This window comes from Elaeis guineensis, chromosome 4, assembly GCF_000442705.2.
Source record: "Elaeis guineensis isolate ETL-2024a chromosome 4, EG11, whole genome shotgun sequence".
NCBI classification, from domain to species: Eukaryota; Viridiplantae; Streptophyta; class Magnoliopsida; order Arecales; family Arecaceae; genus Elaeis; species Elaeis guineensis.
Genome location: NC_025996.2, coordinates 53,885,972 through 53,900,392, shown reverse-complemented (window position 1 = coordinate 53,900,392; position 14,421 = coordinate 53,885,972). Strand labels below are relative to the sequence as shown.

General features: G+C 36.1%; 1 protein-coding gene across 1 annotated transcript; it reads left to right on the top strand.

Annotated features, from left to right (window-relative positions):
• The first annotated feature begins 12,202 nt into the window (after window positions 1–12,202).
• Window positions 12,203–14,094, top strand: LOC105037107 (UDP-glycosyltransferase 88A1). The gene is given in 4 exon segments (XM_010912808.4): window positions 12,203–12,554; window positions 12,556–13,616; window positions 13,619–13,666; window positions 13,669–14,094. Coding segments are annotated over 4 exon segments (1,434 nt in total). The 5' UTR covers window positions 12,203–12,333; the 3' UTR covers window positions 13,773–14,094.
• Window positions 14,095–14,421: the final 327 nt, after the last annotated feature.

Below are 14,421 nucleotides of genomic sequence, written 5' to 3'. Positions count from 1 at the left end.
GTATTTGCCTTTGACGATGAGCATCATTAATCGATCCTCATTTCAATGACGAAGGTAATGTCTTCAACTTGTATTAAATTGTAATTTGCTGATCTGACAAAAAGAAAGCATAATTCTAGTTTTTGTTCTCCAAATTAGCCCTTTTTTAGTTAGGATTTTGATCTACTTTGATCCAAATCTCTTCTCACCTTCTTGATATCTAAACATCGGCGATGGCCTTAAAAGAGGTGGTATTTGGCTTCGACAATGAGCATCAGTAATCAGTCCTTGATTTCAGCGATAGAGGTAATGTCTTTAATTTATATTAGATTGTACCTATAAATATATTAGAATTTTAGATATTTTTTCCCATCATCCTTAATCATTACATTATGGATCCTTCAGTTAATATGAAAAATCACATAAGGATTGCTTTAGTATCAAACATTGGTTGTAATTTTGAATAGAAAATGATCCAAAAGTTTATTTTGTCCCATCTCTATGTGGTCTCAAAACTGTATTAGATAATTTCTTCTTTAGCAAAATATATATGATCCCAAGATGTTCCTTTTTTTTATTCCCACTTGGAACAAGTAGGAATACATATTTTCTTTTTTTAGAGTAACAACTACATTTATAATTAGTTTTTTCTCATGGTAACACTTTCTTTCAAAAGTGCTGATTGGTTCAATTTCACAAGCACTTTGGAAAGGTTGATTAGTGAGAAATACTAAAGTAATATGAAAAGCTATGTTACCATATATGGTATCTATGCTACAATAAAAATGTATTAGATATGGTATCTATGCCATAATAAAAATATACTGGTGATGCCACCCATAGTACCATATCATCTACTTTGTGCTCCACATCATTATGATGGTGATGACCCACTACACCAGTCTAAGTATCAAATATCCTTAATATTGGATGCATATAAAGATTGTAGGGTAGTTATGGGCTGCTTTCTTAATTATACATACCATTAATAATTTGCTAGCTATTATAGTTTGAATTCATAATTTGTCCGTTATTCTTCTACTTTAAGCTGACAAGCCAATCAAGTTGACCTTTTGTTTATTTTTTACAGAATCATAAAATTGATCATCTTGTATAATAGAAATAAAATATCTATTTCTAAATTTTGTTTGTTACTAATCCTTTTGATATGTCATGTAGAATGGACATTATAACTATTGCTATGTATTATGATGTCAAGTTTGTCAACAAGAAGGGATATAGTGAACATGTTGGAGGGAGTGTGACCTATTACAACATTAGTGAGATAGAAACATTCTCTTTTGACAAATAAAAAAAATGGAGTTGTTATGTATGGATGAAGTTGTGAGATTATTCTGCAAGATCTTTATTCCCAATAAAAATCAAAGAATGATGCTTCATTTGAAGTAGTCAGCTAAAAGAAATGATAAATGTTGCTTTGGCTATAAATAAAAATCTTCATGTGTACATGAAGTATGAAGTAGTCCAGAAAAAAACAAGTATGAGACAATCAAGAAGCAAACTTAGGACTCAAAGTTATACAAAGCAGATTGATGAGAACCAAACTCAAGAAGTAGTGATTACAACCAAAGAATATGGTAAAAAGCAAGCATGGGGTAAAGAAAGTAGTGATAGAGCAAAGAAAAGAGCTCATGGAAACTTGAGCAAAGTCAGTAAGGCAATTGGAGAGCAAATTAGAAAGTGGTTTCAATCAAAGAACTAAGAAGTAAGAGGAACAAAAATATCTGAGAGATCTGGGACTCCTAGGGTTGCTGAGAAAGATAGTGAGGATGAAGAGTATAGACTATACAGTGATAGTGATGAGGAGAGTGATACAGCTACGATATAGATGCTGAGATATTAGCTAATGATGATGAGTTGATAGCTATGAGGGACAAAGTCAAGAAAGCAAAGAGTAAAAATAGAAAAAGAGTTGATGAGGTGTACAAGGATCAACCAACACCTATCAGTGGGATTACAGGACCAACAGAAGCTATTATTTTGGAGGAAGTTTAAGAGTAGATAGGCTACTATAGTGAGTATCACAATTCTTTTGATTTTGATACACCTAAGTCAACTCTTGAACTTGACGTTGGTGACCTTAGGAAGAGGAAGAGATGACTTTATTTTAACCTTGACACTGATATGTGGGATGTTGGTTTTTCTAAAAGTATGTTATTCAATACCATAGAGCACTTCAAAAATATTATAGTTAAGTACAGTGTAGCACAGAGGTATGATGTAAGATTTATCCAGAATGAAGTGATCTAAGCAAAGGTAAAATATGCATTTAATGGTTATCCATTTTGGCTATGGCGTTTATATGAGAAATGTTTAGATAAGTTTCAAATAAAGATTAATTTTAGAGAACTTAAATATATAAAAAGTTATAAGAATAGTCAAATGATAGCCAAATAGATTGCAAAAAAGTTTGAGGATAAACTTAGGATACATCCTAGTTATAAGCTCAAAGAAATGAAGCACATTAAGATGAAATTTGAAGTAGATGTAAGTGTGTCTAAATGTTGGAGAATAAGTCATATGACTTTGGAGACTATTAGAGGATCTCACCATAAGTATAATAGCAAGCTACTTGATTACTATAAAGAGATAATAGTAATCTTAAAGATTAATAGGCCTACTAATGGAGTGCAATTCCAGAGATTGTATATAGGTTTCAAAGCTCTTTGTTGGGATTTTCTGGAAACTTGTAAGCCTATATTTGGCCTAGATGGATGTTTTCTTAAATAGGTTTGTATGAATGAGCTCTTATCTACCATTGACAAATATGCTAACAACTAGATATTTTCAATTGTATGGACTATGGAAAGTACCTCTATGAAAATTGAATGAAGAAGCATAAAGATGGAGTTTTAAGTCCACCTTCTTCAAGATTGCCAAGTGTACAACTGAAAAATTTTTTCTTGATGTAATAGATAAACTGAAAGGACCATCAAAGGAAGCATGGAAGGACTTCAATAATGCAAAATCAAGAAAGTTTATGAAGGCTTTCTTCAGTCCATTTTTTTATTATGATGTCATTAATAACGATATGTCTAAAGCATTCAATGGTTACATAGTACAGGCAAAGGAGAAGCCAATAGTTAATATGCTTGAAGATATATGAAAGGCATTAATGATTGAATGACAAAGAAAAGAGAAGATATTAAGAAATGACATGAAAATTTATTCCCCCAAATTCAAGAGAAGATCGAAAAGAGAATAAGTCAAAGAGTAGATGGTACGAGCAATTTTATAATGATGATAGAAAGTATAAAATGATATGAAAGGGTCGGTACTATGAAGTGAGCTTAGAGCCTAGGACTTATGCATGCAATGAATGAAATCTAACAGGTATTCTATGCATTCATGCAATATCAGTAATATAGCATAAAAAAAAAATAGTGTAGAGGCTTATATAGAAGAATGCTATACAAAGGATGCATGAAGAAGATGCTATGAGTTTGCTCTTCAACATGTCAATAGATGTAGTTTGATCTAGGATAGGTGCAGAAATAGTTCTATCTCCACCTATGAGGGTAATGCCTAGCAGACTGAAGAACAATAGAAGGAAAGATCCACATGAGGAGTCAAAGAATCCTCACAAACTATCCTAGCATGTTTGTCCGATTTGCTTCAAAATAGATCATAACAAATAAGGATGTCTTAGTAAAAGTGATTCATCAAATGTTGATTTGGATAATGATCATCAAATATTGATTTGTCTCATTATCCAGCATCCAAAAGATCTAGAGGTAGGCCAAGAGCTAATAAGGTTATGACAATAACTAAGCTATATGTGTTATATACCATTTTAGCTTTAATATCTTTGACAGTATTTATCCTTGTTACACTAGGTTATGTTCAATAGAGCCACTTAAAAGGGCAACTAAAGTTACCAAAAAAGACACGAACAAAATAATTGATAGCTGCTGAAACTGTTGAGCAGCAGAATGATCAAAGCTCCATCGAAACTAAGAAGAGGCCAAGATAAGAAAGGCTACCTCATGGTTATTGGTTGTATATATCTAATAGTGGGAAGAGATATAAGAAAGGCTACCTCATGGTTATTGGTGGTATATATCTAATAGTGGGAAGAGATTCTTTATGATAAGAATTTTATCATTATTTAGTTCATATGATAAATCTCAGCTAATATCAACACTCTCTATTTCACAAAGATCAGGTAGAGTGCAGCATTTGAGTCATGAAGGAGCAACCCAACTAAGTATAGGTTCACTAAGATTTTGTGTTGATACAAGAAGGAGAAAGCATGCTAAGAATCTGCTCGATCACTGTCTTCTTAGTCAGAAACTTAAGAAAGCAGTGTTGGTGATGTTTAAAAGAATTGTTATCATTTGATATTTTTTATTAGGCCGGATAGTTTATTAATTGTTCAATTTTTACTTATTATGAAATAATTTTATTTTATCCATATGAATATAGTTGTAGTGTTTATGTCATTTTAATGTTCATGACTTTAATATTTCAGTTCAATGTCCATGACTCTAATAGAATAGTATAGTGTTGTAGCTTTAATATATCATGACCTCAATTTTAGTTCAATGTTTATAACTTCAATGTTTCACTTTAATGTTCATGAGTTCAATGAAATATTGTAATGTTTCAAGTTTAATATATCATGACTTAATTTAATGTTTCATGAGTTCAATATTTAGGTCAATGTGAAGTTTAATGCTTGAATGATAGTATTGCAATTCAATGTGCATGTTAAAGGACTATCTGAAGGCTTTATTTCATTGTTCACAGGCATTGATGTTTCATTTGATGTGCATTTCAATGACATAGTTGATGTGTAATGTTTTCACTTCACATGTCTAATGGCACAGTGTAATGTATCATAACTTCAATACGTGGAAGGACTTCAAGATTGTATGATTTCAATATTTAGCTCAAAATGTAGTGTATTGCTTGATTCATTATGTTGTAGTTCAATATGCAGTTCAATATTTATATTTAGTATTGCAATTCAATGTGCTTGTTAAAAGATCAGCTGAAGACTTTACATATCTAATGTATCATTACTTGAAGGTTTTATGTTTAATGTTGTTGTTCATTAGATATGCATTTCAATGGCATAATATAATGTATCACTACTTTAATGTAACATGACTTCAATGTATTATGTTTCATTTCATGTTCATTTCAGTGACACAATTTGAAGTTCAATATTTCTACTTCATATTTATAATGGCACAGTCCAATGTTTGGCTCAATAACTTTAAGTTTAATGTGTAATGGAATAGTTTGAAGTCCAATGTTTCATGTCTCGAATGTTCTATGAGTTGTCTCACTCAAAGTACAATGTATTGCTTGGTTAAATGTTTGGCTCAATAAATAGTTCATTGCTTGGCACAATTGAAACTGTTTGGCTCAATGCTTAGGACTTGATTTAATGGCACATGTATAAAATAGGTTACTGATTGAGATTAATGGCACTTGAATATTGAAACACATTATTTTCATGTGAAAGGTAGAGTTTCAGGTTTAATGTTTTATGATTTCAATATTTGGCTCAATGTGTAGTTCAATGCTTGATTCATTGTATCATAGATCAATATGTAGTTTAAGGATCAGCTAAAAGCTTTATTTCATTATGCCCTATAGTTTTCTGGTTCTACTTCATTGTGCCCTAAAAGCTTTATGTCCATTTCAATGGCACAATTTGAAGTTCAGTATTTCTACTTCATGTTTGTAATAACATAGTCTAATTTTTCATGACTTTAAGTTCAATGTATAATGGAATAATTTGGAGTCCACTATTCTATAACTTAAATGCTTCATGAGTCCAATGTCTAGCTCAAAGTGCAGTGCATCGCTTGGTTAAATATGTAGCTCTGTTGAAATTATTTCACTCGATATTTAAAATTTGGTTCAATGGTACATGTATGAAATAGGTCACTGACTGAGATCAATGGCACATGAATGAAACATATTTTTTTCATGTGAAAGAGTTTCAGCTTCAGTGTTTTAGGTTCATATGTACAAAAGACTGAAGCTGCGATACTTTGCAAATTATGATGTTAAGAGAGGAAACTTGTGCAGGATAACCAATGAAACTAATTTCAAACCGATTTCACTGCATCCTTAGTCACTAATGCAGCTTGTTTCAGCCTTAAAAAAAGGGTTTCAAGGGTTTCAAATGTTTCAATATATCAAGGATTTCAAGAGTTTCAAATGTTATAGTGTACCAAGAATTTCAAATATTTCAAATGTATGAAGGGTTTCAGCACATGCATTTTTCAACATTTCATAGCTCATTATTTTATAGTTATTATGACTCTTTTTTCAATTTAGATATCACATAGAAATAAGCTGTCTGTAAAGGATTGTACTATAAATTTAAATATCAAATATAAAGCATTATATTCAATATCATTATTGCATAATATTCATTATGAAGGTTATTTATAATAGCCTGACACACTGACGGTTGCTCAAAAAATGATCAATCAAAACATAATCGCTATTACAAAAGTTATTTTTAAGATTATTATATAGCCACAAAAATGACAATCACCTAAAGCATGATCATCAAGATTAGCAGAATCTATGAAAGTATAATTGCAATAACATAAAGCTTCTTCCTTACAGCAAGCTTTAAAAGCTCATTCCTCAATATAGATCGTTCAGCCTTCAATCTTGCTATCTCTTCTTTGATGTCTACTGCCTCTCTTTTTAAAACCTTTATCTCTTCTAACAAATCAATTATCTCTTCTTTTATTCTATATGTTCTTTCAAGCTGAACTTTCTCCTCAATACCTTCCAATCATTGTAGATAATCTTCTCACCTCTGATTTCAAGTACCTAGTTTTATACTTTTTCTAAGTAAAGCCACTTTTGTTTGACCCCTAATTTCATGATAAATTCATATGAAATATCCATAATACGAATCATTCTGTTACCCACAAATATACATAAATATTATTACAATTATTTTTTTGATGTACAAAACTAGGTTGAAAGAGTAACTACCTTTCCTTTGTTATACATTCCACTATAGTTATAAGGAGGTTAGATGCTATCATAGTAGCTTAACAAACAAATAAAATAGTTAAGCAAAGACATACACTACCATATGAAGATAAATATGTACATCAAGATGTGTGAACTGGCAAGATCATAGAGATCAGTTAGTGAGGCCCCAGCTAACTTATATATAACAAAATGAATGAAACAAACAACTTAATAGTTTGGATAACCAGATAAGTGGAAACATCTATCTAGGAAACTAATTATACTCACTTAATAGTATGGACAACCCTAAACCTTCATCCAAGATTGTTATTAGTCCATGAAGTCTATATTCTAGGTATAACATCACACTTGCACCGATCTGTACTTTCATAGCTCCTAATCGACTCCATGCTAAAGAGTGGAGACTCCTTTGAAGACCTTTCAACTCTCATACTTACCATCTGTTCGAACATTCCTATTTTTTAAATCACTTTTGCTTACTGTTTTCCAACTGTTGCCAGCATCCAATAGTTAGATGGGAAGGAGGAATGGAGATGGTATGAAAACCCAAGATGGCAGATAGGAAAAAAGGAGGAACGAAACTTGAAAGTATTTTTTCATGTCAAAAAGCTTCTTTCTAAAATAAACTATATGTTCATCAGGTTGAAGAGAAGAAGGTTTGAGGTCGATATAAGGCAAACATCATCAAAAAATTGACAAAAACAGGAAAGAAGAAGCTGATTGTGTATTTTCCTCGAGGTACTGACTATTAGAGGCCTGTAGGTAAAAATCAAACTCTACTAAGAAACTATTTCGGCTTTGCTACGAGACAACATGTTCACGCTCCTATTTTTGAGTGGGACAAAATATATGATGATAAGAAGACCCCAATTTGGGCAGACATAAATGTAAGCAAATTTTTCTCATATTTTACTTTTTATATGAATATGTGCTTTGCTAGGTAGGCATACTACTTTATTACACAAATATGTTTATAAGCAATGATTGCGTTTATGTTTTAATGTGGCAGAGATACTTTGTAGCGAGTCTGATTAGTCCATGTAAGTTTCAAAGCTGGATGAACTAAATAAAAAACTAAAGTGTGATAGTCTAGAATAGAAGCAGGACAAATTTTATAGCTTTTGTATTTTTCATATGAGTGAGACACATCAAAAATGAAAAAGCAAATTATATGAAAGGTATATCTCCAGTACATACAGATGCAGAGCGCATGGATCATCTCCTAGATAACATGCTAGAGTGTATGAAGCAAGAGCTTCTCAAAGAATACAAAAGCCTGAGTGGAAGGTTTTAATCACATTTCTTTTATAGATTGAATCATCAAAGAATAAAATATTTAAGGGGAGCTATTTTTACATTCAATAGTATAATTTTTAGTAATTAGAAGTATTAATTTAAGAATGTTGGACTATAGGCAAGGAGCGAGAGTTGTGCAGCTAGCCATGCTTAGGCGAAAATCAAGCATACAATAGACCCAATCCCATTCCTCCAACATGAATACAATATGGTGAGGATCTATTGGTGCTTTGTTTTTTTTGTTTTCTTAACTTTTTTGGATAAGCAACTCTATTTATTGATGATATTTGTATTGTAGATGGATGAGGAAACAGGTGAGTTGGCTCCAGCTAGTGAAGTATGGAGTGCTGTGCATGGTGTAGTGGATGAGGAGTCTAGTTTTCATGATGATGAATCTCTGTGCATATATGTAAGCATTGTTTATACATTCTTTTTATTGATTTTGCTGCTCTCTATTCACAATGAAGAAGAAGAAGAGACAAAGATATCATTGAATAAAGTCTAGATGAAGAAGAAAGTATATGAAGGAATAAGATAAGAAATTGTAGGGGTTAAAAGTAATAAAATCAGATATAGAGGTCAGGTCATCATCATAACTAATTGGAATCAAAACCTGATTAGAAACTTCACACAAGTTTATAGTAGATTTAAAGATATTCCTTCCAAATATTAATCAAAAGCATTTAGGAACATCTTTGCTAGATGGTATTCAAGTTTCTCCTGAAATGTTTATCTTAATTTTTTATGTCAATTATGAGTCCTACTGCTACGTTGTTGAAAAATTTTTACTGATTTTGTACTCAGTTAGACCATAAGGTTAATTAGGAGACATCTAACATTGATTATCATTTATAATTTTGGCAATGTAGGAAAAGATAAAGGAGATCGAGAATCATCCTATTTCGGATGGTGAGACAGTACCTCATAGAGATGAGATATATGCTGAGGTGATGAACATCCATGGCCATTATTTTCGGGACATGGGAAGTGGTTACAGCTCCCATGTTGTGGGTCCCTCTCGAATGAAGTGGAACCCGAAAGAGGAATGGAACAACATAGTCTAGGACGATATTGCTTTGAAGAAGGACAACAAGAAGATGGAGGAGGATAACATGAAGATGGAGAAGGAGCTGCTTGCACTCGGATCAAAGTTTGTAATGTTTGAGCAACTCCTACTATCACAAATGTCTACATGTCCATCAGAACTAGGCTCGTCTTTAGCCAATCCTTTTATGGACTCAGAGACTCAGATATTTATAATTTCACTACTTCTGCAACCTCAGATGAAAGAGCTTGCTCAAACTTCTTCATTCTTGTGGCCTAGATATGACCTTCATGGTTCCTAATTACAATCCCAATAGCCCAACCTATTTGATCTTGTTTCCATGCTCCACCCATATTTATTTTATAGAGACACATATTTATTTTATTGCTTGTTAAACTTAAAAGATGTATTAGTGTTAGAGAAAGGCCATTTTTATCTAAACCATGTTTTTGATTGCTTGTTAAATGTTAATTAGATGGACCTTGATTTTTTTTTTTTTTTTGTTTGTTGTTACAGGCCAACTAGATGGGTTGAGGGAAAACACTACTTATTGTAATAACACTTTTGAGTGCTGAAGATGCTATTTTATTTTATGGTGAAAGTATATTTGAGCACTGATATGTGCATGGTTGTTTAAGATGGTTATTTTGGATTATGAAAATATTATGGATGGATGATGAACTTGTATACTTTTGGTATTGCATTTAATGATGATGGAGTTTATTGAATATATAAATTATGCTTATCTTGTTAATTATATGATTGTATGAGAAAGTTTGATGGAGAAATATGAAATTGTTGACACAGCTTTGAGTGTATAAAACCAGCTTTGGTAGAGTGGTTCAGCATTTAGTGACAAAGATAGAGTTTCGTCAACATGAATACAATTTTAGATAACAAAAATTATAATACTGTCGCTTAAAAAAGCCTATCGTGATACTAATCATCATCAACAATATGTTGTGGTGACAAACAATCCAATTTTCATATAAGCTCCTTGATAGTGACAATATTCATCACCTTAGGTGCATTTTTTATGATGAAAAATTTTGTCACCTCAAAGTTGTCAAAAGCGATGTAGTCTTTCGTTACTTTAAAAAGGGATATGGTCATAAATATGCTCATCAACTAAGCATGTCTATGGCGACATCTGGTTATATCATGGTACGTATGCTTTTAAGTGACGAAATACATGGCCTAATATATCTGAAAGGTGATCAATGTTCTTAGCTTAGAAGATGTACTACTGATCACTCAAACTATATGTGATAATATATTCAACATCTCTAAAGCTATGTCACCAAAGCTTTTAGCGATGCCTTCATAGGTTTTGATTTTTTATTTCATCTTCAAAACTTTAGGCGACATAATTTCATATTTAAGATGACATAATTTTTCATCTCCTTAAGATCGATCTATTGCTGTAGGAGGCCACCTAAGTAGGTCAATGACATTACGTGACAACTCCATCATAGTAAGGTAATGAAAATCATATCCAGGATATGAATTTAAAAAATTTGAAAGTTCAATGATCTAGTTGCACTAAATAAAAGTTCAGGATAAAATTATAAATCTTCAAAAAGTTTCAAACTTTTCGCATAATTATGCCATTGAGAAATGACCAATTTGAGGTTAAAAAGTGGTCGGCTATAACTAAACATTAAAAAGGTTCCATCCAAAAATTAAACAAATTTTGATGAATATCCTGGTAGTAGATAACATCAAGAAAGTTCCACACCCACAGCAATAATTATCATTAGAGAAAAATAATTGATGGCAGAGACCAGACTTACAGAAGCAAAAGAAGGAGATCATGGGCAATAGAACCAAACCTTTCATAGTCCTATGATGGCAGCAGAGGAGGAGGAGCGTAGGAGGAGAAGCTGGATGACACTTGGGAGAAGTCTATGATGAGTTGGGATTGTGAGAGAGCTAGGATCAGAAGAGAGGTAGAATTGGAGGAGTGAGGGATGCATGGAATTAGAAGGTAGGGGTAGGGATAATGCGAAGAGGAGAAGTTTGCTCGGAAGAGAGACAAGTAAGAGGTAGGAGAAGCAGGGAATTGAAGTCTTGGGATCAGCTGAGAGATATGGTAATCAATTGGGACTATTGATTTTGGGGTCGGAACAGGGTGAGGATTTGGGTTATTCCGCTCTCGACAATGCTAATTAGCATCATCCTATGGGCACTCTATAATGATGCTAATTAGCATTATCTATATGCTGGCTTCCTGACGCTCAACAAACTAGCATTGTAAAAAATCAGTTTAAAATATTCTGATGCTTATAAGCGACCTTAGTTTCCAATGCCTTTGAAAAGCATCGGCAGACTGTGGTGTCCTAATTATGCTGCCTACTCTTTCTCGTAGATTTCAGTTATGGATTATTATTATTATTATTATTATTATTATTATTATTATTATTATTATTATTATTATTATTATTATTATTATTATTATTTACTGTGCTCAATGTACAAAGATCTAATTGGTCTATACTATGCGTAACAAGTAGAAGTCTGAGCCAAAAGATCTGATTTACAATGGATAAGATCAATACTGAGTGGGATCGAAGCCCACATGATATCTATGAGTTACCCAAATATTTTTATTTATATTTTGTTAAAAATAAATTCTTTGTGGGGTTTGAGTTCGCAAAAGATTTTTATATTTTTTTTAAATAACCTTATCTGCTAAATTTTTGTTGGTTTTAATATTTTAAAATACTTTTTTACCGGACGCCTATTTTAGAAGAGTTATGATTTTTCGAAAGAAGAGGTTAGTTTTTTTTAAATCTTGGGAGTTGGGAGCCATCGTGTCTCCTCAGTCAGATGAACAAAGACTATAATTAACCTCTGGATCCATCCCAGTGCCGCGCCCAATGGACGGATCAAGGGTGTGAAGTCTCGCCCCACACTGGATCCACCATTCCACCCTCTCCATCCACCATCAGGCCAACATATTATAGTCTCTTCCACGCAGGCGGAAAAGCGAGTCCGGACACTGCAAAGAAGAAATGGCCGCTGGAAAGAAGTTGGTGGTGTTGTACCCTGCACCGGGAATGGGCCACTTGGCGCCCATGGTGGAGCTGGCCAAGCTCCTCCTCCACCATGGCATCGCCGTCACTGTCATCATCGTCGATCCCCCTTTCAATACCGGCGCCACCGCCCCCTTCATCGCCCGCGTCTCCGCCGCCCTCCCCTCTCTCACCTTCCACCGCCTCCCCCCGTCGCCGTCCCCCCAACCCATCCCTTAACGTTGAGGCCCTCGCCATCGACCTCCTCCGCCGCTCCAACCCACGCCTCCTCGACTTCCTCCGCTCCGCCTCCCCCCGCGCTCTCATCCTCGACTTCTTCTGCACCTTCGCCCTCGACGTCGCCACCGAACTCCGCATCCCCACCTACCTGTTAGCCACCTCCGGCGCCGCCGTCATGGCCACCTTCCTCCACCTCCCCGCCATTCACGACCGGTCCACCGCCAGCTTCCGCGACCTCGGCAGCATCCCCCTCCACATCCCCGGCGTCCCGCCGCTCCCCGCCGACCACATGCCCCTCCCCATGCTCGACCGCGACGACGAGGCCTACAAAGGCTTGCTCTACTTCTCCCGCCGCTTATCCGACTTCCAAGGGATCCTCATCAACACCTTCGCCTCCCTCGAGCCGAGGGCGGTCGAGTCGGTCTCCGCCGGCCTCTGCGCCTCTGACAGCCGCCCTACGCCACCCATCTACTGTGTCGGCCCGCTCATCGCTTCGGACAGCCACAACAAGCGAGGCCGAGAGGAGTGCCTCTCGTGGCTCGACGGCCAGCCTAATGGAAGCGTCGTCTTCCTGTGCTTCGGGAGTCTTGGCCTCTTCTCGGCCGAGCAGCTCAAAGAAATCGCCGCCGGGCTTGAGGGGAGTGGGCAGAGGTTTCTCTGGGTGGTTCGGAGCCCGCCGACGGACGACCCAGCAAAGCGGTTCGCACCGCCGCCGGAGCCGGAGTTGGACGTGTTACTACCGGAGAGGTTTCTGGAGCGGACGGAAGACCGGGGTCTGGTGGTGAAGTCGTGGGCGCCACAGGTGGAGGTGCTGCTCCACCAGGCGGTCGGCGCGTTCGTGACTCACTGCGGGTGGAACTCGGTGCTGGAGGCGGTGTCCGCCGGCGTGCCGATGATTGGGTGGCCTCTGTACGGTGAGCAGAGGATGAATAAAGTTTTCTTGGTAGAAGAAATGAGGCTGGCCGTGGGGTTGGAGGGGTACGAGGAGGGGGCGGTGAGCGCGGCGGAGGTTGAGAAGAAGGTGAGGTGGTTGATGGAGTCCGAGGAGGAAAGAAGCTAAGAGAGAGGACGTTGGCGGCGAAGGAGAGCGCCGGGCGGCGCTCAGGGAGGGGGGTTCGTCTCACGTGGCGTTGATGGGGTGGCAGGCGAGTGGAAACAGAGATAAGAGCTCGGGTTGTATGTTGGGCGCAAAAGAATGATTTCGCGATGTCGACCGTTTGATTCTGTTTTGCACACATCTGAAAGCACCTCGACCATTGATCCACCTTCAATTTGTTTGTGTCTGTTTGTGGTAGGAGCGTAGGCCTGGGATCGCTCGTAGAAAACTAGTACTGGAACGTGGGAACACTACCGCTTTGGAGCGCTTTATTATCTTAATAAAACGGGAGAGCTCCTAGGTCTCTTCCAGTTCTTCTCTTCCCAATAAATTAAAGAAATATCGAAGTATTTACTTTGATCTTTTATTTTGCAAATTCAAATCTCCCATATTTATGTATCAGTTCTATTTTTGTATTTAATATGATCAACATCCTAACAGTCGTTTCGTGCTCGAGGGAGGACTTTGCTTAACAGTCCAATCCTCCAATCGGGAAAAGATTTGGTCCATCCTGAGTTCCAGTTCTCTACCCTCAAGCTTGGAGGAGGTTGGACGAAGCGTGTTTCCTATAACAATTCAAAACTTTAGTGATGAGGATTATTTTTGGAAGCTCGGGGCTTAGCTACCCCTCGGAGAAAGAGAGCAAATCCAAGGACAAAATATCCATAAAATAGCAAAAGAACACTGTTAGAGTAATCAAGGGGTGTTCTATTTAGCTTGATGAATTTATAAACAATGAGTTATAGTTAGAG